This window comes from Gambusia affinis, linkage group LG05, assembly GCF_019740435.1.
Source record: "Gambusia affinis linkage group LG05, SWU_Gaff_1.0, whole genome shotgun sequence".
In the NCBI taxonomy this organism is placed as follows: domain Eukaryota; kingdom Metazoa; phylum Chordata; class Actinopteri; order Cyprinodontiformes; family Poeciliidae; genus Gambusia; species Gambusia affinis.
The window spans coordinates 16629243-16654177 of NC_057872.1; the positions used below are offsets into that span (position 1 = coordinate 16629243).

At 40.0% G+C, this 24935-nt stretch overlaps 2 protein-coding genes across 3 annotated transcripts; both read right to left on the minus strand.

The window, feature by feature from the left end:
- Positions 1–1887: 1887 nt before the first annotated feature.
- On the minus strand, positions 1888–24796 carry rad54b (RAD54 homolog B). 2 transcript variants are annotated; one of them, XM_044116603.1, is made up of 16 exons: positions 24692–24796; positions 23907–24054; positions 23624–23804; positions 16723–16953; positions 15411–15710; positions 14115–14277; positions 7719–7944; positions 7041–7127; positions 6666–6786; positions 6433–6572; positions 6002–6292; positions 5765–5928; positions 4662–4923; positions 3591–3657; positions 3292–3489; positions 1888–2253 (listed from the first exon to the last, which is right to left on the minus strand). In XM_044116603.1, exons 2-16 carry the CDS (start codon positions 24051–24053, stop codon positions 2024–2026), a joined length of 2808 nt encoding a protein of 935 aa, XP_043972538.1. In that variant the 5' UTR covers position 24054; positions 24692–24796; the 3' UTR covers positions 1888–2023. The 2 variants fall into 2 exon arrangements, with proteins under 2 accessions (XP_043972538.1, XP_043972537.1); XM_044116602.1 differs by having other exon boundaries at positions 16723–16956.
- LOC122830868 (fibrinogen silencer-binding protein) lies at positions 17174–23600 on the minus strand. Its single transcript, XM_044116604.1, has 2 exons — positions 20523–23600; positions 17174–19349 (listed from the first exon to the last, which is right to left on the minus strand). The coding sequence occupies exons 1-2, from the start codon at positions 20927–20929 to the stop codon at positions 18794–18796; spliced, it is 963 nt and encodes a 320-aa protein (XP_043972539.1). The 5' UTR covers positions 20930–23600; the 3' UTR covers positions 17174–18793.
- Positions 24797–24935: the final 139 nt, after the last annotated feature.

Consider the following 24935-nt stretch of genomic DNA (forward strand, 5'->3'; position numbering starts at 1 on the left):
GTATCTTTTTAGAATAACCTGGCATCAGTGAAATTTTCACAGATCCCACATGGAGTAAACTTCCAGTCCGCCGCCATCAGCAGCTGAGAGCCTCTCCACACATCCAGATGTAGGACATTCATTCATTCGTTCCCTCCGTGCTGCCGCTCTCCGATCCGTCGAGCTGCAATCTGGATTACGGTGAGGGGTGGAGAGATCGGCAGCACAACGTGCGTGTATCCGGGGCTTTTCACGGATACATGCGCCCAGCAGAATATGACCTCTGTGCCCGCCAGAGACGCAGATGCAGATCAATATCCTGCTTCGGCGAGGGACGATCATCTATTGGGCACGTGTCCGATAACAATGCCGCCAAAAAGCAGCCGTCCTCCGGCAGCAAGCGGCATCTTGTGCTAGTAAAGCCGAGCAAGGCCAGCAGCAGCTTAGAGGAAGTTGCTTGGCGATGGTTGCTAGGCAGCCAAACATTTCTGTCTCAAGTAGGTGCGTTGATCTGAAAGCCTTGAATCCAATCAATTAGTAACTTTTGTTCGGATTTATATGGAAACTTGGAGAAAAACTTGAATCCTTTTGAGATTTCATGTGGCAGCAGAACGTGCTTCACATTTACACTTCCAACCACTTTCCTGACGAGACGTTTTAGATTTAAACCTCACTCAGTTGAGCATCGCAGGTCAACTATCACAGCTGAAATACAATCCATTTAAACGACTTTAATGATGAACTGAAACCACAAAGGCCTGAAACGCTAAAACTAATTGAGAACGCAACTCTTGAGTCTACACTGACATTTTAAAGAAAGCTTTTTCCACATTGAACATTTGACAACTGTTTTTGCGCGTCTGAGTGAGGCTAATTTGACTGTTAATTATAGACTTTAAAAACAAAATCTATAATTGTTTTTTTAAAACATTATCACAATGTGCTTGTTTATTTATTTCTAATACATTTCATTTAGTTAGCATGTCATTTTCTCCGGACTTATTACCCAAAATAAAAAAAAATTAAAATAGAATAATTATTTTTCATCAGAATGCCACAAAATATCATGACAAAACCTGAAGTCCAGTCCTAGATTAGGCTTGTCAGACTTATTGGTGGATCTCTGATAATAACCCTCATCAAAACATTGCCAGCTCTCTTTACTGCTTTTGCACAGGAAACAATAAAATGCAGTCATGTCTAAGTCACACAGGAAACTTCTTGCCAGGTTGCCGCAAAGAAGCAGAGAAAACCTCAACAAATCCCTGACAGGTCGCACATAAAGTGTCATATCCATAAAGGAAAACATCCCAGAGACCCGTTTATTATAAAACCTGTTGCCTAACTGAACACACACACAGTTGACCGTCATGTAAATGACAACTAGCACCTTTGCGTGGAGACGTTTATTGTCCCGCAGATAGTTCAATTTGACATACCCCAATATACATAATGGCGTACGCGTCTCCACGGCGCGTGCACACCGACCCACTGCGTGCTGTAACTCCCACGCAGCAGCTCTGTGTTGAAGGGCATGAACAGAGCAGCGTTATCCAAAATAACAGACTGAACAGAATGCATGATGGCACACATTTAAAGCACAGCAGATTCACTCCATGCTAATGTGTGTGATCGTTGCATAACGAGGAGAAAAACAATTCAAGTGGAGTTCACTGCCCTTGGTTTCCAGATGACACACTTCAGAAACATAAACTAGCTCTCTACACCACCTGCAGATATGTGAACCATAAACCTTAGCAGAGAAGCTGTAAATATTCCTCTAGATGGAGAGAAGGAAATGTCGCTTGCATCTTATCTTAAGATGCAATATAAAACTTGCCTTGCACACAAACCAGACACACCCTTTTATTATTCTTTGTCCTAAGAAAGAAATGTTCTCTCATGAACTATTTTTATGGAATTTCATTTATTTTGCAAATTATTACAGTCAGTTAAGGCCATTTAAGGCACATTAGAAGTCTATACTGTAAATAAAACACTGTAACACAGATACGGTGTGTGTGTAAATGTGTGTGTGGACAGGTCACTGTTCGCTGGGTGTGTGGGAGATGGTGGTCTGGAAGGCGAAGGTGATGTGGCTTCGTGCGTGATCCAGGTAAGGGTCAGAGAAGGTGTGTGTGTCACCGGAGAAGTGTCTCCACTGCATGAGCTCCGACATGCTGAGATGCTTCTGCGCCGCCCCCCTGCGGTCGCCCTGACGACCGAGCTGGCACGGCCTGTCAGGAACAAGCTCCACCTCCTCCACCTCCACATCTGAGGAAGGAGAGAGAAGTGAGGGAACGCGTTGAGAGAGCTGGGAGCTTACAGAGCCCAGAAGTATTCATACCCCGGGAACGATTCCACGTTTTGTTACAATCACAAAGTTCAAGGGGTTCCATTTGGATTCTGTGGTATAAACCAATACAATGTAGTAAAGGATGGAGCGGGAATTCAGAGATAAAGATCTTAAAAGTGTGGCATGCATTTCAGTCTAAGTCTAACTTTGACAGGGTCATTCTGACGTTTGAGTATGCTGTGATCTAAAGCAGGGACAAAATATTTAAAGAAACATAAATATTAGGATGTTTTTTCCTAACTCTTAGTCACTATTCAATAATTCTTACTCTGCCTCACATGTCCTGAGTTTAGTTGGTGATGAGCAGGGCGGCTGGACGGTTCTTTTGCCGGTTTTCTTGTCAGAAACTTGTCCGATTTCCATTCGCTATGCTAGCTCTAGGAGCAAAGCAACTTGAATTTGACTGGCAGCCGTTTAGAAAGATGAGCACGGCATATGACGTCTCAATAAATTATTTCAACTTCTTTTTTGTGACAATGATTAGAAAACAGACTGGATTTTGTGATTTAATTATTAAAAAAAATAAATAAATAAAAACTTATTATATTAAACTTTTCCCTCCAGCTTTCTGAGGCCTCTCTGGCGACAAGATATTTTATCATTTTTAAAAAAGACAGGCAGCTAAGCAGACCTAATATTGGGAATTTAAGTAACACAGTTTACTGATTTTTGTTTAGATATAAACTGATAGAAATGATCTTATAATAAATAAATATTTCATGTGCTTCTTTTTCTCTTGTCAGTCATGTTAAACAGAATCTCCAGATCGTTTGAATGGACAAAATCGGTTTCTAAATTAAAAGCCACATATCTTCCTTTCACGTCTTAGTTATGAGCTACTTTGCATCAAATCTGAATGAAATACTTGGAATTTCATAGCCGTAACATTAAAAGTTTATGAACATTTTTGCTCAGGACTGTAACTGCTGTCATGAATGGATTTAAGTTGGGCGAACCGTTGACCGAGCCGTCCATGCTGCAGCTGCAGCTCAGCAGGTCATGGGTCAAACACGGCGTGTCCGTCAGGCTGAAAAGATCTCGCAGCTCACTGGTGGAGAAGCTTGTGTGTTCTGCTGCTTTCCCCAAGTCGACCACAGTCCCCGACAGCCCCTGCTTGGACACCTGTCTCTGAAATATACGCTCCTCAATAGTGCCTGGGAGGAAAGGAGACAGACTTGCATGTGAAACTTCACATCAGTGAAGTTTGTTTTAACAAATATTCTGCCTGATTAGAAGCATTGTTTTATTTCCTTGCCTGCAGTGAGGAGACGGTAAATGTGCACCGTCTTTTTCTGTCCATCTCTCCATACCCGAGCCATGGCCTACAGAGGTAAAAATTACAGAAGTTACAACTGAGAGCAGAGCGCCACCTGGTGGATGTAAATATGCCTCACTGTTCGCTGTGAATTCTCCAAGTTATTAAGAAATCCCGAAACTAAGATAACAAAACCACACAGACACTTATGCATAAGGGAGAACTTAAATTAAACTTTACCTGCGCTCTGACTTTGGCGGTATTAAAAGCAAAGTGTATTTAAATAAGAGCGCTTATGAAGCGTTGAAACAATTATTGAAATAACCATCAACTCATTTAGCAATCAATTAATTGTTAATTAGAGAATACAAACTCTAAAAAAAGGCACTGGCCTACTCACAGGAGTAATTAAGTCAAAAATGTACAATGAATATTTACATTAAGATGAAAACAAATCTTGTTTGTAAATATTTTCTACACAAAACTCCTCAAGTGGCAGAGTTTTAGCTTCACTTGGTTAAAATTCTGTAAAAAAAAAAAAAAATCTAGTAAGCACCTTTTCTGTACAGTTATTAATCAATTTATCTAGAAAGTAATCAACAGATCAGCCCTACACTGTATTGATAGTCAAGCAGAAAGAGCAGAGCTTTTCACCTGCTCATGTTAGAGGCGTTTCTTTTCCACCACAGATGCATCATTTACTACAAATTACCAAGAATTCACTAAAGGAAAGCTTTATTGTTGCATATTAGGCAGTAAAATGTTTATTTTCTCATTTAAATGATAAAATATGCTGAATATACCATTTTTATATGATTAATTGCTTAATTGTCGGAATAACTGGTAGATTAATCAATAACTAAAATAATTGTCATTTGCTCTGCTCTAATGTAAGGCCAGAGAATCTTGCTGTTTTTACAAACTGACTTACTGTCAGCTTTCAGAAATACTTTAATAAAACAAGCAAAATCCTTTATTATTATTATTATTATTATTATAAAACTGGATACAAAACACTAAAATCAGAGTTAAACTGTTGGAGTTTTTTGCGCCTCTATGACTGAATCTCACCTGAATGTCATTGGCCGGGTTCCAGTCAATGTCGTACAGCACCAGGTGCGACGCTCCAATCAGATTCAGTCCCACGCCGCCGGCTTTGGAGCTCAGCAGGAACAGGAAGCTCTGAGAGTAGGGGCTGTTGAAGGCGTCGACCAGCCGCTGCCGCTGGCCCGTGGGCGTCTGACCATCGAGCCGGCAGAACGTGAAGCCGGAACGAACGCACAGGTCCTGAAGCAAGTCCAAAGTCTGGGTGTAGTTTGACACCAGGACCACCCTGCAGGCACAAGCTGATTTAGGAAACAGTGCAGACGTTCGGGTAACAGATAAACGACGGCTGGGCGATACGACCTAAAAATAAAACGGGATTTTTTTTTCTCTTTTTTTCATACCAGATCCTATTGAGCACGGTTAGATTTTTCTCACTTCTTTTTCTTAAAAAAAATTACAAATGACAAAAAGAATTTTCAAAAAGTGGTTTTGTTTCAACTATTTCTTCTGTACTGTTGCACCACAGAGTATTAGTGCCAGGCTGAGATATTTCACATATTATTATTATTATCAGAAAAGGATGAAATTTTAACAGAACATGTTAAAATTCTGTGAAAAAATTTGCTTTTAATGAGAAAAATGCTTCAGTCATTTGCATCATTTCATGATCACGCATTAAAACATTGAGTATTTCCTGATCTGTTGAACTTATGCACAAGCATGACTGCAGAAGATGCTCAACATTTCTCATTTTCATTGTTGGTTTGGGGAAGTGGTTCTCATAACATTTCCACTTCATTCTCATAACATTACAACTAAATTCTGGTAATTTTATGACTTTTTTTCTCAAATTATTTTGACTCTATTTGTAGCACGACTTTATTGCTGTAATACTACGACCCTACAACCACAATTTATAAAAAAGAAACTTGATTTTAATTCAAAGTAAAAATAAAAAGAAGCTGGGGAAAAAAACGCTTGTCAATCAAGATGGCTGCCTTGGGCATGCTGACGCCTTACTGAACCGTGGAAACTCAAGAGAGGCTAAAAACAACAGATTTTCCAAAACTTTGATTAATTGATAAAAATTAGTTTATCGCCCAGCCATAAGATAAACCTACACACACCGGTCTGAAGGGCTGAGCTGTCTGATGGCACTCAGCAGGTCGGACAGAACTAAAAGTTTCCCGGAGTCAGCGGCGTCGAATCCTGCTGAACAATAGGATTCTGGGAAGAGATCTGCGAGTCCCTCGTACAACGAGCTCTCCACAGATCCGCGCTCTGTTCTCTCCTGCAAGAACAGCAACGCTACTCAGCCAAATCTCCTGATATGAAACACACAGAGCTGAGAGTTCAAATGAAACCTTGACGGTGTCGTGGAGCAAGCCAGGATGGTTGCACAGCTTCTTCAGCGCAGTGATGCAGGCCAGGTGTGCGCTGCCTTGTGTGAAGCCCTGCAGGCAGGCTTTGAAGACGCGGTGGCAGAGGAGGTGTTTGTACAGCTTCTGCTGCAGCAGCGACGGCATGCAGAACAAGGTCCAGTCCAGACGAGGCGGCAAGTAGCGGTTGATGATCTCCTGCGTCCGCCGCAGGATGAACATGCCGGTGAGACGAGAGAGTTCGGCGGCGCGCTCTTCCCCCAAAACTCTTTCGTCCTGCAGAGGCAGACGGAAGACACAACTTAAAGCTTCTAAAGATTTCAGAAACCTGCAGGCCTGATGCGGTGACTTAACGCCACATTGATCCTCTAAATGAAAATCCCACAGTTTGGAGCAGAAAGGACTTTCTGCATTACCTCAGAGCAGGATGGCTGTCTGGAGCGTAGAATTGGTTCTTCATAAACTTTTCTATAAGCAGTGGTCGAACCAAGAATCCCCGGGTTCACAAACTCTATGATGGCGTAGAACTCCTGCAGGTCGTTTTGGACTGGGGTCCCTTAAAAATGACAAAAATCATAATTCAGATCACTAACCCAGAAGTTCGTCTCTTTAGGAAGCCTTCATTAAGACGACTCAAGCAGCTGCGCACCTGTGAGTATGACTCTGCGATGACAGCTGAGGCTGCTGACGGCGGAGGACGTTTTGATGCTGCTGTTCTTCAGTCTGTGACCCTCATCGCAAATTATGAGACCAAACTCCACCTTCTGGATCTGAAAAGATAAAAGGTGAAGGCAGCTGTCCGCGTGCGAGAAAGTACACAAATTAAATTAGAAAAAAAAAACATGATTTGATCGTTCTCGTGATTAAAAGGGACCAGAAATGGAACAATTAAAGAAAACCATTCCAGCTTGTTTCAGAGAGTTGCATTTCTTGTTTATTACGCAACAGAACCAACAAATTTGTTAAGGTTATGTGTTTATAAGATGCATGCTTAGCAGTGTGACAGGAGATGAATGTACTGTACCGGCTCCAGGCACCGCAGCAGCATCTCATAGCTGATCACCAGAACGTTGTGGAGAGGCGAGGATAAAAACTCCTCTATCCTGTGGTCCTAAACAGAAAACATCACCACCAAATGTCAGTGGTTTAGTCCAAAATCTAAATCTGCTCTTCAATCCATTACCAAACTTGGCCTTTTTAAATCAAAGCTGTCATTCCAGCAGGACTTTACTATGAAAATATATGATGGCATTTCTGCTTTCATTTAGTTTGTTCTGTGGTGCTTTTCTTGTATTTACTAGATGCTGTGTCTTTTATGTTCCTCCTCACCTTGTAAAACACTTCGGCTTTCTAAACTGCGGTCGTGTAAAGTGCTGTGTAAATAGATGATTGATTTGTTGATTGATTGAAACTGATTGAAGCAGCACTTCAGGTTTGAATAAAAGGCAGAATAAAGTCCATTTACTTTGTAATCCAGTACTGCCTTGAGAAACGTTTTTTTATAAACAGTTGGGGTTTTTCTAGTAGAGCCGAGCAGTTTCTAAAACCATTTAAGACTTTTATGCGCTGTGTGCACTTCAAATGTCAGAGAGTGAGCTCACAAGTATAACAATATGGTCATATGAAAACTAATCGAAGTAAAGTGCCATCACAGTCACTTTGCTGTCGTGTTGTCTGAATTATGAAACTAAAGTAAATGCACCTGATCCACAGTGAAGACACTGATCCGTTCCCGGCCGAGCCACTTGGTGAACTCTGCTCTCCAGTTCTGCACGAGGCTGCCAGGAGTGACCACAAGGACACGCTTTGCGACTGGTTTCCCGCCGTAAGGTCCCTGCTTAAGCATCGTCCAGCAGAGCGCCACGCTCTGCAGCGTCTTCCCAAGTCCCATCTCATCAGCCAGGATGGCGCCGTGACGACCTGCAGCTCTGACGCACATGATCATTTAAAGGTGACCCATCATGTTTCCTTGTACAGGTCAGGACAGGTTAATGGGCTATACAAACCCATTTGTTAAATTTTTTTTTGTATAAAAAGATTTTAGTCCAGTCAGTTCTGCATCTTTTGAGCTCCTTTCAGAACAAGCTCTTATAGGACCTCTTGGGACTTTAACTCCAAATAAGCTACTGCTGGCCACGCCCCCCCACCCCCAACTCAGTGTTTACACTTTCACATCAAAATGGCTGCAAACAGGTTCCGGAAACAAGATGGCGGAGGGAATAGGAGTGTAGTCAGTTAGCTCTCCAAAGTCGGGTTAAAATGCCCACAATAATATCGGTACTCGATAGATAAATCTAAAGCATGAGTGGGATAAGCAAGAGGAGAAGTCGGAAAAACTATGAAAAGCAAGACAGAACTGAAAAGCTGCCTGTAACAGAAGAAATCTCCGAACACGAAGCTAGCGAACACGAAAAAGCCCCAGCAGAGAGCATGGAAGAACAAGCTAACACGGAGACGCTGCAAAATGGGCTCGCAGATATTAGAGGCGATATTAAAGCCCTTAAACAAGAGCTGTGCCGGGAGCTGGTCGTATTCAAAGACGAGCTGAAGAAAGAATTGAAGGAAGAAATAACTGGTCTTCGGCAAGAAATAGACCGTAGGCTGTCCGAGAGCGACCGGGCGCTACAGGCACAGCAAGTGAGCATTAGCGAGGCACAGACACGCATAGTTGAGGTGGAGGAGTGGAAGGTGGATGCTAATGAGGTGCTAACGAAGATGGTGGAACAAGTACAGCGAATGCAGGAAAAACTAACCGATCTGGAAGGGAGATCAAGGAGAAACAATATCAGAATCTTCGGTTTACCAGAAGAAGTAGAAGGGAGATCCACAACTACTTTTCTGGAACAACTTTTTAAGAAGGAACTCGAACTTCCGGAGGGGACCGAACTCCAGATTCAACGAGCCCACCGAGCCCTCACCTCAAAACCGAACCCGAATGCAACACCAAGGTCAGTCGTGGTTAACTTTCTGCAGTTTGAGACCAAAGAAATGATCTTGAAAAAAGCATGGCAGAAAAAGATCCAGGTAACGGGTAAACAAATCTACTTCGACCACGATTATCCGACCGAGATTGTCCAGAAAAGAAAGGCATATACGGCCATTAAGAAAATATTGAAGGAGAAAGGAATACGTTTTCAGACACCGCTTGCTAAAATTCGGATTCATTGGGAGAACGGAACGAAGACATATGACAGTGCCAGGGCAGCAGCGCAGGATATGAAGGAAAGGGGCTACACGGTTGCTGAGCCCGGAGGAGACACCACGGCAGCGGGGGAGAGACAGCGAGGAGCTGCGGGATGGCAGCGAGTGAAGGGGAAAGATCGGGAGCGAGACGCAGCACACCGAGTGAAAGAAAAATTACAAAGCTTCCAGTGGAAATCTTAGAATGTTTTGCTTTCAGAAGTTGACTCTGCGAGAAAAGAGGATTCAATTAAAACCGACTGGGAGAGGGTAAGGGATTTAAGTTGGACATGTCTAGATGGAGTGGTACCCCACAGGATGGGAGTAGTACTAGATCTAGGGAGGGGCCCTCAGAAGGGGTGAGGATATCCTCTCCACCCACCAACTGGGACTTGGGGAAGAAAGATACCCCATGTTTGAAAGTCCGCCGGTTTTTTGGTTTATGTTTAGGTTGCAAAAGTTCATGCTTGTTCTGTTTTGTGTTGCTTGGGAGTATATTTAAAGGGAATAGTAAATCATAGTTATGACTGATATCAATATAATATCGCTGAACGTGAATGGTTTAAATGCATTGAGTAAAAAAGAAAGGGTGATGACAAAACTGAAAAAGGAAAAAGTACAAATTATATTCTTACAAGAAACTCATTTATCCAAAACAGAGCATGAAAAATTAAAAAAGTATGGCTACAAAAGTTTATACCACAGTTCATATCAAGAAGGACGTAGAAGAGGTGCTGCGATACTAATTTCGAACGCAATACAATTTGAGTACAAAAAAGAATTAAAAGATAAAGAAGGAAGATACATAATATTAAAAGGAAGAATAGAAAATGAATTAATAACCCTGGTAAATGTATACGCACCCCCGGAGAGTAACAAAATCTTTTTCAAAAACTTGTTCGATTTAATTGCAATAGAAACAGAAGGAACTCTAATTTGTGGAGGTGATTTAAATGTAGTTCTGAATCATAATATGGACACAACGAGTCATAAAAAAACAAAAAGGCATTTGGCAAAATTTATAAACGTGTCATTAGAAGAGATGGGAATGACAGACGTATGGAGAAGCCTACATCCAGTAGAAAAAGATTTTACGCATCACTCTGCTGCTCATGGAGTACATTCGAGAATAGATTATTTTTTAATCAAGGTAGACGACAAACACAGAGTGAAGGAATGCAGGATAGGGGCAGCAGACGTATCTGACCATAATCCAATTTATTTAAAAGTATGTCTAAGTAATAGGAAAAGAAATACACTATGGAGACTAAATGTGGGAATATTGAACAGTGAACAACGGAGAGAAAAAATAAAAGCAGAAATAAAACAATATATTGAAGAAAATAATAACGGAACTGTAGACCCAACAATATTATGGGATGCCATGAAGGCAGTCATCAGAGGAAAGTTAATAGCTGAAACTGCGCATGATAAAAGACTTAAACTACAGACATACAGGGCAAATACAGAGAGACTTAGGGAATTAGAACAGGAATATCAGAAAACAAAAGACTCAAAGGTTTACCAAGAAACCAAGATAGTTAAAACAAAGATAAATGACATATTACTAGAAGAGACTGGAAAAAGGAATGCATTTCTGAAGCAGAATTATTACGAAGCAGGTCCAAGGGCAACTAAACTGTTAGCGAAACGGATACGCAAACAACAAACACTTAATGCGATATATAAAATTAGAAACCCACATACAGGTGAACTAACGGATAATCCAGAGGAAATAGAGGGTATCTTTCGAGATTATTATGAGGAACTGTATACACAACCAGAATTTGCACATGAGGAGGAAATGAAAACCTTTCTAAATGAATTAGATTTACCAACAATTGGCAAACTACAAAATGAGACACTGACAGCAACAATCACAATAGAAGAAGTGAAACAGGCAATAAATACATTAAAAAATAATAAGTCGCCAGGCAGTGATGGATACCCGGCAGAATGGTATAAGATGTTTAGAGAAGAATTAACGCCAATACTTGCAGCTTCTTTCAATTGGACACTCGAAAATAACAAAATACCTCCATCATGGAGCGAAGCTATCATCTCAGTCATCTCCAAACAAGGAAAAGATAAGGAACACTGTGGCAATTACAGACCAATTTCACTGTTAAACGTGGACTATAAGATATACACAACCATTATTTCTAATAGATTAAATACCTTTGTAACAGAATTGATGAAGGAAGATCACACAGGATTTATGAGAGGACGTCAAACACATGATAATATTAGAAGAGTTTTACATATAGTAGATCAAGCGCAACTGGGAAAACAAAGTACCATACTAGTAAGTGTAGACGCAGAAAAAGCATTTGACTTAGTAAATTGGGAATTTTTATATAAAACGTTAGAACGATTTGGATTCAATAATAAATCAATACAGAGTATAAAGACACTATATCACCACCCCACAGCGAGAATTAAAATAAACGGAAGCCTGACTGACAAATTCAACATACAAAGATCAACTAGACAGGGGTGCTGCCTATCACCTACACTGTTTGCCCTCTTTATAGAGCCTCTGGCGCAGGCAGTACGACAAGACGATAAAGTTAAGGGAGTTATGGTAAATGGAGAAGAACACAAAATAGGGCTTTTTGCAGACGATATAATAACTTTTCTTGAACAGCCGAACGAATCACTACCAGCGCTGATGAATCTCTTTGGAAAGTATGGTTATCTTTCAGGATATAAAATTAATGTAACTAAAACACAAATTCTAACACTCAATTACATTCCTTCGAAAGAAATTCAGGAAACTTTTCCCATCAAATGGAATATGAAGGAAATTAGGTATTTAGGGGTTAACATCACTAAAGAGTTATCCACACTTTACAAAGCAAATTACGATAAAATAAGCCAAGAAATACAAAAAGATATAGATAGGTGGTCTACTCTGCCCTTAGATCTGAATTCAAGAATTGAAACTATTAAAATGAATGTGCAAGCAAAACTCCTATACTTGTTCCAATCATTACCAATAGAGGTTCCTCAAACACAATTTGCGACCTGGGATAAGATAATATCAAGATTCATTTGGGGCGGAAAAAAACCTAGAGTTAAATATGAAACTCTCCAGCTACCGAAAGACAAGGGAGGTATGGGTCTCCCAAAACTAAGGGAGTACTTTTGTGCAGCTCAACTCAGGCATGTAATATGCTGGTGCACACCAGAATACATAGCTAAGTGGAAAGATATGGAGAAAGAATTTGGAGGATACCCAATTCAAAGTGTTATTGGAGATGAAGATAGATATGAGAAAATCAAGAAATACATGGACCCAATTACAGTGTTTACACTGGAACTGTGGTTCAAAACATTAAAAAAACACAAGATAAAGAAAGAAATGAAGGTGCTCCGGTGGATAGCATATGACAGTGATTTCAAACCAGCAATGTATGATAAAGGGTTCAAACAATGGATAAATAAGGGGGTCACGGGATGGTACACCCTTCTGAAAGATGGGGAGCTGGAGAGTTTTCAAAAAATGAAGGAGAAGTATAATTTGGATAAACATGAATTTTACAGGTACCTGCAATTGAGAGACTATTATAAGAAAGAAATCAGGTGGGATCCCTCTGTGGAAGTGAATGAGGTGATTAAAATTGTGATAAATTCATCCAGTGGAACAAAAATTAAAATAATCTCTACTCTATATCAAAAATTGATGATGAACAAACATTCAACTAAATATATAAAAGAAAAGTGGGAGTCAGAGCTTAACACGACAATTACAGATGAAGACTGGTTGGATATGTGGGAAACACATCAGACGTCCACTAATTCACGGATATGGAGGGAATTCTCATGGAAAAATCTAATACGATTTTTCATCACGCCTAAAGTCCAGAATAGGTACAAGGGCACAAACATGGGGTGTTGGAGGAACTGTGGATCAGTGAATGCTGATCATTCTCACATATTCTGGAACTGTCCTGTCATTGTCCAATTCTGGAAAAATGTTCATGTAACAGTGGAGAAGGTTCTGGGATATGATATCCCTATGAGTAGTGTGGTACTATATCTTTGCAATTTTAATAATATCAAAGTAAGGGCAAAAGACAGGTATCTGATTAAGATACTATTAATAGCTAGCAAGAAAGCTATTACGAGGAAATGGGGAAAGGCGGATCCCCCTTGTCAAGAACAATGGACTGGAATAATAGAAGAAATCTACATTATGGAAAAACTGACACATCGTTTGAGACTACAGCAAACACAAATGGAAGAGAAGTGGAAGAAATGGACAACATTCAAGACAAAAGTCAGCGACAAGAAATAAAGAACTAGACAAACTAGATGGAACTAAGGTCAAATAGAGGAACAGCTCCCAAGCCAAAGTTTTATGTTATGTTATGTTGATTGTAAAGTGTTCATGTATATTGTATATGTAAGCAAAAATGGAAAAAACTAATAAAAAGTTAAATGATAAAAAAAAAAAAAAAATGGCTGCAAACAGGTGCACAATTATAGATCTTTGAAAAGCAGAAGTAAAGCCTCCTGCACAACCAACAAGGATTCAGCAAGTGGTTTTTGGATGGTAAGTCAACAACGAAACACTCGACTTTTCCAGTAGTCATTGTACAGCAGTAGAACCAGCTGACCGTGCTGGAGCTCCACTTGGGGTGCTAGGTGAGGGGCGGAGCTCTAATAGGAGGTTGCTAGGTAACGGCACAGTGACTAGGCAATCGGAAGGTTTTTGAAACAGCTCATTCCCCAGACGCCAAAACACATGAACGTATTGCCAAAAAACAGCTGGGTGGGTTTCTAAAAGCTTCCACTGCAACTAGAAGCAATCAAAACCCAAAATGGAATTATAAGAAATGTGCAAAATCAAAATTTTGTATAAAAGGACCCTTCTCCAGATTTCAGGAAGAGATTTCTTAGGTATTGCTCCTACCTCATGCCCATAACACACTCGTAGAGGAAGACGATGCCCTCCCTCTGGTGGGGTCGCAGGTGCATGGTCAGGTGTGGGTCAACGACGACGTCGACCACAGGAAGGCCTGACTTGTTATGAAGCCACTGATGATTGGAAGAGGGGCGAGGCATCACTAAGGCACCTATGAGAACAGGTTTTAAAATGAGAACCCCAAATACTAAAGACCCCATCATAAGATTACATACATGTCTCACATTTTAGAAGCACATGAAGAAAGACTTAAATAAATAATACTCCAGCTTTGAGGGCTGCTCTTTGGACCTTAAAAAATGACTTTCAATAACTGTGGCTAAAAATGTAAAGTTTTAATGTTAAGGTTTTAAAAGACAAACAGAAGTTTAAAATTTTTTCCTGCAATATTTCCATTGAACTTACACAAGAAATTACACCTTAAATACCAGTAATGTTTTTAGATCTGTTTTACTTGTCATTAAATTGGAATCGATGTGCTTTTCTAAAAAAAAATATATCCATTTTATTTTATGTTTATCTTTATTTTAAATTCGAAAAATGGAAATAAAATGCTTGTTCTTTAAAAATTAAAAGAAATTTCTTAAAGTAAATATTTCTCAAACAGTTTTTTTTTTATAAAAATCATTTGACATTTGTGGCTCTAGACCAGTTTTATTTGGATGTTCTTTCAGCAAAATGGCTCTTTACATTGTAAAGGTCCCTCACTTCAACATTTTTTACAAAGAGAAATCTGTAAGATAAGGTGTTCAACGCCCCTCTACTGCGCTGCTCTAAACATACTGCGCATTGTTTAACATTGGATTTGAGCTCCACCATTTTGAACAAGTCAAAGCTTTTCATAGCACTAACATCTTCACTTTGAAATGCTAATGAACCAAATAATTATGCAACTGCAAAAAAAAACCCAAAAAAACAGTGCTACACAAATGTAGAAATGACCGGACATTAATGATGCTAAATCTCATGCCAGACTATGCAGACGCTCAGTCAGCACTAATGAATAATTGTTGCTGATGTAGCAGCAGATCAATTATCTGATTAACACAGACTGTGGGTCAAGCATTAAGCATGTTAGCGGACTGTAAAGCATGAAAATGCAAATACAGCATCAATGTTCTACACATAAATGCTTTAATCAGCAGGCCGCAACATAAGTTACGAACATACATCCTATTTGTGACAAGACATGGTGTCTCACAAAATTCCCTTACAATCTGTGGACCAACAAAACCATCTTTACGTGGCATTGTGAAAGTTAAATTGAGGATTTATCCTACATGCCTGGAGCTAGCGGGTCATGACGAGGTTTGCTGGTTTGCTCCGCTTGTAGTTTATTTTCTGGATGTCCTGCTCTGCCCAACATCGTTGGGGGGCAGAAAGGTTTGGGGTTGAAGCGGCGAGGAGGAGGTGGAGCAGCCTTGGTGTGCAGTTCCTCTTGATCCGTTTGAACCTCCTGGAAACAACGACCTTTGGCAAAGTCCTCAGCAGAGAGGATGCCCATCACCTCTACCTCCTTCCCTCCAATCATCAGCGTCTCTCCCTCAGACAGCGAGGCCAGCTCTGACACCTTGTAGCCACTACCTGTAGAAACATCCTGTGAGGATCAAATAGTTTCCTGCAAAACTGTGCGATCATGTTACAACACCTGACGTCCATCAAGTCAACACTTCTATTTTATTTATAGTTATGAAATAAAAGTAAAACTTCACCTTCACTTCAACATTTTTTACAAAGAGAAATCTGTAAGATAAGGTGTTCAACGCCCCTCTGCTCTGATACCTCTAACTAAAATCTAGTGCTTAAAACTACATATTGCCTTCAAGTTATAGAAAAAGCAAACAGTGTAATTAATTCTCAGTATAAATGCACCTGTAATGTGAAGGCCTGGAAGGTTATGAGGACCAAGGATCAGTGACAGGTCAGGGGTGAAGCTGTGGAGACCTTCAAGCCGATCAGGTTATAACCATTATTCTAATATTTAAGGATTTAATGGAGAACTGTGCAAATCACCATCTCAAAATGGAAAAAAAAATCATAAAACTGCAAACCATCCTCTATAAATCTGTTGCAGAAAGCAATAAATCAATTAATCACTTGAAAATTTAAAATGAGTGCAATAGTTTATAATCTTGCGATTCATATTTTTGAAGGGAGAGACTTTATACTCCATTTTATTCATGGTTTTGAATGTGTGTGGATTTTAATGGCTTTTTATTTATCATGTTTGGATGTTGGGCTATATTTTGGATGCTTGAAATTTCTCCCACTTCCAGTGTGGAGTGTTGTGTACAACACTAAAGTTTGTTAGTCTTTGAGAGGGCAAACATGTATTAAGATGCCATCATCACTATATAAGTTGAAAATATGATGCAATAATGTCTGGGACAATTTATCCTCCAACAAAACGATTGTTACAGTCCCATGCGTATGTATATTTGTACAAGGAAACTTATTTCCTCCTGGTGTGAGGTAAGTCTTCTGGTGTTGAATTCAAATGAACCACAATAGCTTTTTTCCACAATACATAAAATTACATCACTCATTTTAACTTGTGTTCTCTCTACTGAATACAATAAATGTTCTTAAGGCTCACCCTTTCCAATATCCTTCCCCTCCATGTCTTTGAGTACGACTGTTCGCCCTCTGGCAACCAGCACGGCGTCTCCCTCCCAGCGCTTGTGCTTCTTCTTGCTGGCTTTACACCAAACCACACTGAAGTATCGGACTCTGTCTGGGCCTGCAGCTCCAGAGACGTGAGGTGAATCTGCAGGAGGCTGAGGGGTTTGAGGAGACGCGTGGGTCCACTGGGGGCCTCCATTTACTCCTGCTAGAGAAAGAAAAGCAAGAGGCTGAAAAATCCTTGAAGATGCAGACAATCACGCCACCAATAGAGGGCGCTGTTGCATAAAGCCTCGACTTGAAGCAGAGCGATCCCCTGCTCTCAGCAACAATTCATTAAAAGCATGTTTTGGACGTTTTAGGAATAAAAATGTGTAAAACTATTTAAGAATAAAAAGAGGGATCAGTGATTTAATCAATGCCCTTTAATAGAAACCAGTGAACATGAGGACAAACTGGTATACAAACATTACAGAACAACCAGCAACGAATTCACATTAAATAGGAACAAATAGACATGTACATACATATTAAAAAATCCCTCTTCTTCTTAAATAAGAGGGCCAGAGATTCCCCGACTGTCGCATATTTTTACCCCACATCACTTCATCAGAACATAAGGCTTTTCAAAATGTTTGTTGTACCACAACTATGATTTAAAAACATTTTTAGACATGTTCTTTTGTGATGACCTATTTTTTTTTTTTTTTTTCATTTCTAAGCTGATATATAAGACTGTCCAGTTTTCCAAGAACCTAAAAAATAATCGCCTTTAATGTTTATTACTTCTTAATAGCTCAAATGCCACAGAAACGGGGGGGGGGATTTTTTTCATTTCAGACTGACAAGATTTGTCCAAACTGTCCTACTACTTACACTTACGTTGCAACAGCAATCCTAATAATCTTGGTTAATAAAGAATATTCACGCTATCCTGACAGACCCACGGCTACCATCTAGATGCAGATGAAGAAATTGTTTTTCACGTCACACAATCAGTCTCTTGTCGCCACTTCTATGAATAATGAAGACAACGTTCAACACCGATCAGCATAAAAGGTAACCGACTGCAGCGTATCCCCTAAAAACAGGACGATAATCACATGCAGCAGGTACGGATGAGGCACTACGTTTCCAAAAGTAATTCAGATTCTAAAAATGCCGTCAAGCATGAATCAGTTCGTCAGAAGCACTTGTGTCACATCCACCATCTCTCTCTCACACACACACACACACACACACACACACACTCAGAATCTCGCCAAAATGGTCAGAACCGGGAAACTTTTTCATATTTAGTGAAGTTACATCCTCAAGCTTCAGTGTATTTTATTGTGATTTTAAGGGACAGATCAAAGTCTGTAAACTTTACACCCTAAGGAGCCATTTTGGTGTCAGAAAATCCAAATAAAACTCTTATGGAGTCATTTTGAACAGAAGACAACTTTTGAGACAAATATCTACTTTAGGAAATTTCTTGTCATATTATAGAACCAGGGTATAATTTGCATTTTTAGGATTTAATAATAACATAAACATAAAACAGGTTTGATTTTTTTAAATCACACATTCTAAACGAATGTTAAGAAAACAGATATAAATATTTTTAATCAATGTAGTTCATTTTATAGCCCGGTTCAACAATAAGGCAGTTCAAAGTTCTTTAAATCACTTTTTGTCTTTCATTGTGAAAATTTAGTGCAAATATTGCAGGAAATCTTTGAAAAAAAGATTAAAAACCTGCGTTTGATATCAAATCTGCATTTAAAAATATTAACTGTCTGGTTCTTTGTAATTTTTAGTCAAAGTTATTGTGGAAGAGACACTTATGGCTGCAGAGCCAAGGTTGAAGACTAACAAAAATTAAAAACTGAATAGACTTTTTTCATAAAGGGAAGTCAATATAAATATACAGTTGTAATTTTTTTGCACTACTTTTTATGACATAAAGTCACAATAAGATACATTGGAGTTTATGGAAGTGAGAAAAAGCTACAGGGATGTGAGCGTATTTGCGAACCAGAGTATGTGCATGCTGCTCGCTGCTATAGAGGAATAGGCAGTCCGTGTCTCAGCCGGGCAACTTTTAGTTTCTCTACTTTGATTTTGGCTCTTAGCAGCTCCTCCTCCAGCTCCTGCTTCCTCTTCAGACCCTCTCTCTTCTCCTCCAGGTACAGGGAAACCTTCCTGTGATTGGCCAACACCAGATCGTGCTCCTCCTTGGCAAGGTGCAGAGGACGAAACCTGTCCGCCTCGTGGCGAGGGTAGACGTCGTTTGGGTAGAATTCGTGGCTCAAGGGCAGCGGCGAGGCAGAGAGGGCGATGTTAACCGAGGAAGAAGCGGGAGACAAGGACGCCTGGTAATTGTGGGTGCTGGCCAAGTCCTGCTCCCCGTCTGGCTCTTGAAATCCGTCCAGCACTGGAACGGCGTGCGAAGTGACGACGGGGAGGTCTGGCGGTGGTTTCACGTCCTCTTCGGGGTCCAGCTGGACCACCTCGTGCTCGATGCTTGGTACAGGTGCTGAATAATCCTGGAGTCCAGCCAGAGAGGAGCTGCTGCCAGGATGCTCAATGGGGGACGTGTGCTTGTTGTATATTAACCTGCAAACAGCAAAGAGACGCAAACCAGTTTTAAAAGATGCTTAAAAAACTGGTTATCTTTTATATTACATTCTGCTCAGAAGGATAATGATGCATTTATATCTTTAGTTGCTAAATGTTCTTTATTGCTACACTGGAAGTCTGATAAATGTCCATCAATCTCCCTGTGGTTTAAAGACATGATGTGTTTTTTAATTTGAGAAAATTTTGCGCATTTTACGAGAATATATACAAAGGTGTTACAAAAAACAGCAAACTTGACTGATCAGTCAAATTATCTTTGGCTTCTGTTACGTATATGTAGACTTGTTGTAATAAGCAATAAATTAAGTAATATTATGATAAATTAAAACAAGCTCAATAATTTCCATTTGCATGATATATTATTTTTCCTTTCTACCAAAGACTATGTGACAAGTCTGCAGTTTGGTGCTTTAGTCTGAACAAGCCAGAGATTTTTTTTAAGGATAATTGTTTACAGAGAGTTTATAATTCATTTTATTTGTCGCCTCTGTTGTTTTTGTTAGCTTTTTTGAATGTTTAAATAGTTTTCCAGTTCCAGTGTTACATTTGAATTGGAAATTAAAGTTTATTGATCTTTGAGAATGTGTTCTTGCATCGTTTTGCCATTACCATTATATTACTTGAAAATCTGGGACAATTTATCATTTTGAATAATTTATTGTCATGCCAGGCCCAGGTGTGTATATTTGATGTTTTTTGTGCTGATAAAAATAAGAAGTAATTATGGAGTAATTAAACCTAACTATGATTATTATTGAGTAATCCTAATTACTCAGAATAACTCCATAATCCTGAGTAATTTCTTGGATTGCTACTTTTTACTTTTACTTAATTAAAAACATTTTGAAACAGTGCTACTTTCTTCAACACAATTTTTGGGTACTCTGCCCAGTTCAGCTCACAGGTGATGAAGTTTATTTTAAACAACTGAGCATTTCTCCAAATTGTAAAGCTAAGGATTTTTCCCATGTCATATGAGACCAAATGACAATGTTTCATGTTTTGCTAGTGAAACCATTAACGGAGAAAATGGCGGTACTAAAAAGCCAATTAGTTTTACTGTTTTAAAGTATTTTTTTAATGGCTGTGCCGTTGTGATGGATGGGAGGATGAAGTGTCTGCAGGTCTCAGGTTTAAGTTGGACCGTACCTGCGGAGTGCCTGGTCCTTCTCGTGGATGGGCACGTGTTGGAACAAGTAAGGGATCATCTCCATAATCCTCCTGGTCGGCTCAGAGATGCTCCCTCTGTACTCGGGCTGGGCGTGTCTCCGCTGCATCACTTCCTGCTTGGCAGACTCCTTCAGCCTCTTGTAGAGGGTTCTGAGGCCCTGGGCGGTGCGGTGGGGTCTGTCCCCTCCCAGAGCGTTGTACTGCTCCGCCACCATGTCCCAGCACTTGTTCTTGTCCACAATGACGGCGTGCTTGTTGGTGTGCTCCTCCAGGATGCGGATGTGAGGACGGACCAGCTTCAACAGGTCCAGCTTCTCGGAGAGGGTGAAGTTGGAAGAGCGCGCTTTACCCACCATGCTGGACATGAACACAGAGTTGGAGGCCATCTCATGGCATAGCAGACTGGGGTGGACCAAACCAGGCCTAAAACTGCTCCCAATCTCAGAGTTGTGGCTTCCCACTCTGCTTTGCCGTCCTCTCTCTTGGTCCCCGGTCACACACTGTTCCTAACACTCATTTATGCCTCATTTCCCTTCTCTTCTGCTCCAGATCAACCCTTGTTAGGCTTTGACTAACAAGTGCATGGATTCACACTCTGGTCCTGGGTTCTCTCACGGCTACGTTGCACAATAAAAACTGGCTGTGCTGCACACAATAAGAATCAGGCTTAACTAGGCCAGCCTCGTTTAGGCCCCCGCCTACCAGCGGAAGGCTTTGGATGAATTCCTCTCAGCTTAGGCTGACGTAGTTAAGCCGCTTAAGCCCAGCCCGACCTACTTACAGCTCGGTCTGTGTAAACCCCAAACCAAGCGCAGCAGCAGCAGCACAGCCACGCTGTCTGGACTGCTTTAAATAAAAATGACAGCAGCTGCGGCTTTCCATGGAGACATGGGGGACGTGTTTTTAAACGCAACATTAAGAGGCAGCAGCGGGGTTAGGGCTCTGTTTTTCTAAAGAGAGGGAAGATTTGGAGTAACGCTGGCTTAACTACAGGAGCGGGGGGAGGGGAGCGGGCCGACTGCGCATGCTCGAACAAGCCGCGCTTCTGTTTTGCTCAAAGCAGCCTCACTCGAAAACACGCCGAAACTTACACCTGTTCCACGGATCAAAGCACGTGCTCGGAGCGCGTGCAACAGCCCGTGCCGAGCTGGCGGAAGCGCGCGTGTCCACCGCGTGTTTTTACGAGAGGAGATGCTGGAAACGGTCCTAATCTGACCGCTGCCCCTTCCCACCCACCTATCCTATCCACGGTGAAAAGCGCTTTTGTTGTGACTGCCGAGGGCATCCAGGGTGAATCAGGAGCAAACAGGCAAAAATGAGGCAGAGCTTTGCGCTGAAGTCGGTAGTGTACGTGCAGACAGATGCTACAAACGCAAAAAAATGCAATAAAAAACGCAACAATATCCAACATTTAACAGCGTATGTGACCGGCATGTGAATGTGTAGATGTGCAGACACAAATATTCTGTTAAAGCTCCAAATTTATATCCAATAACGGATAAACTTTTACTTCGTCACTTTCTTAAAAATAAAATAATCTCCAAAGTTATTTTTATTTATGATTTTGGCAATACACTTTTGGCAAAATATGACTAAGGAAATTATTTTAGGAAATAGACAAATGTCTATTTGTGCACAAAAATATTTACAGATAATATTTTTTATTCAATAATTTAAAGCTGAACAATCTGCTATATCAGATAATCTTTGTCTGGATCCAAGACGTCAGTAAAGTTTAACCTTAAAGGTTCAAAGGTCAGGTTTGTATAATAAACTGTGTGCATTTCCACTGCATTCATCAACATCATATTGTATAGACTATTCTCGTCATTGGGAATGCAGTCATTTCTGAAATGATTGTCCACCATGTTGCTGCCAAAATGACATTTCAAGTTCTTTCATAAAATTCCAGCCTTGAACTATAATATGAATATTAGGGGTTTTTTTATCAGCTGGTTGGATCAGAACCAACAGTCTCATAAAGAGTTTACAATTATTCATTTCAGAAACTGTGAAAATGATTTTATGATCCAGGGATCACTTTAGTCGTGTCAAAGCAAAAAGTTTTTAAAAGTATTAACACATAAATTCATTATGAATTCATGACAGATTTTTGGATGGATTGATATTTTAGAAAATAAGTAAAGGGAATCAAATCTAAAAAACAATATTTTTCTCCACACTCCATTTTCTTTTCACATACTTGTCCAGATTTAAAAAATACTTATGCAGACTGAATAGAAACGTTATAATCTACCAGCTAGTATGAACAAAATTTATATGACAAATTTGCACCAAAATGGATTCAATAAAAGGTAATATTAGTAATCAAATGTCCACACACAACATAGAGCGCCGTAACAGTGAACTTTCTACATCAGAGTTTATCATGTTGCCATTCTTCACCAAGCAAAAGTAGGTGGGTAGAAAGGACCTAACTAAGGAGAGAGAAGTTGTTGTTTTTTAAAGGATTATTTTCTAAAAGAACCTTCTTTTTCACATGTTCCTGCCTAAATCTGTATTTGTTTGCTATGCTGCTCTGCTCATTTAGTTAGCCATTATTACCCCAGTAAAAAACATAGAAGAGGCTCTGTTGGTTTTCTATCTTACACATTAATCACAGAGCTGTAATTTTAGCAGCTATTCATACCCCAGCTCTTTCTAGTTACCTCCTCCTGCTGCTCCTGGGGATTCTGGGGAAACCCACAAGCTGGAAATGAGATAATCTCTCCAGAAAATCCACTGTTGCCTCATTGCCTCCACCTGGTGGGTCAAGTCTAAAACGCCACCCTAAATCCAGGGGGTATCTACAAGATATCTAAACTAATTCGCTGAACTGTTGCAAATGCCTACATTTTAAATTTCCATGCCTTTTTTCTTTGCACATAGTGAAACATGCTGCTGATATGAGGGCACCATCTTCATTTAGTTCAGTTTATCTTTGCAGTGCTAATTCTCTACAAAAAATGTCATTCTAGGGAGATTTCCAAGCTAAATATGTTTCTGCTGTTTTCAACATACGAAAGATTTTTTTAAAATGAGGAAAATAAACAAAACCAGGTCAATAAGAGTTTCCTCACCAGAAACATTTATGTCCTCTGTACAGTCTTCATATTTTGTCTTGTCCTCATTTTCTTTGCTCTCTGTTGCAGTGAGAACACGGGCCAGCACCTTGGACAAACCCGGAGCAGTCTGGCCTGTTTGACCCTGAACACTGCAGGTTGATTTATTCACAACCGCTACTGAAAGACTTCTCTGGACCTGCAAGATATGAATTAGAGAGCAAAAATACATAATGCACCAATATTTTAAAATGTGCTTTCCATCATAGCATCTCAGAACAAAATGTTAGGGCAAACTTACTTTATCCAGAGCATTTCCCAAGCCAAGTTTAGGGGCTAGAGGCTTTGATTCTTCTACAGGACATGAAGCAGATGTTCCTGGTGGCACAAAGCGAGGTTTTTTCACAGCATTACCCAAAAGCTGACTGGGAGCTCCTGAGCGTCGCATCCTTCAAGTGTAAACAAAAAGACTGTAATTATCTTTAAATATAGGAAAACTTACAAAATCGTTACACGATCAAGTAGCTATCTAATTTTCTGTATTTGCTCTTTTGTAAACTAAAATTAATTACAACTTAGTGTATTTTGCAAGTGGTTAATTTAATAATCATTTAATTTATCTTATGAGAAATACCTAATGCTGAGTGTAAACAAAACTGGAAGCCATTTTGTACCTTGGAAGGCTGTGGGATTAATAATTTTATAGCTATCCCCACCTTTACTATGCTGTTCATATTCAACTAATGCAGAACAGTCTATTTATACATTTCATTTCACCAAGCTAAGAAACTGAAATAAACATCTGATAGCGTTTAGCGTTTCCCCATGATGAAACCGAGCTAATAGGGAGTTTTTAAAAAGAAAAACAAACAAACAAACACAAAAATAAACATTTTGTCGATTGTCTTAACAAATAAGTGCCATTACTCTCTTCACCCATCAGGAGAAGCTAAAGGCGTCAACCTGTTTAATCGGTGCGACAGGTTAGTAAACTAGCCAAAAAAGCTATAAAATAACAGTTACTGAAAGTGTTAATCGAGTTTAAACTCGGACGTAATATAATCTTAGTCGACGTTTTGTACATACCTTGATGAGATTAAAGTTATATCACAGCATATAAAAGGCAAAACTCAACCTCCTACAAGTTACAACTCTGGACTCGTTTTTGTTATTTCTCCCGCTGAACAGCGGAAAGAATTTGATTGGTTTAACGCTTTTCCGGAAGGCGTGGCCAAAATTAAAAAGGTGTGTTTAGTTTTAACGTCACCACAGTGGCAGAGGCACCACAAAGGTGTGGTCGGAACCCTCCTGATGGGGTTTTATGATTATT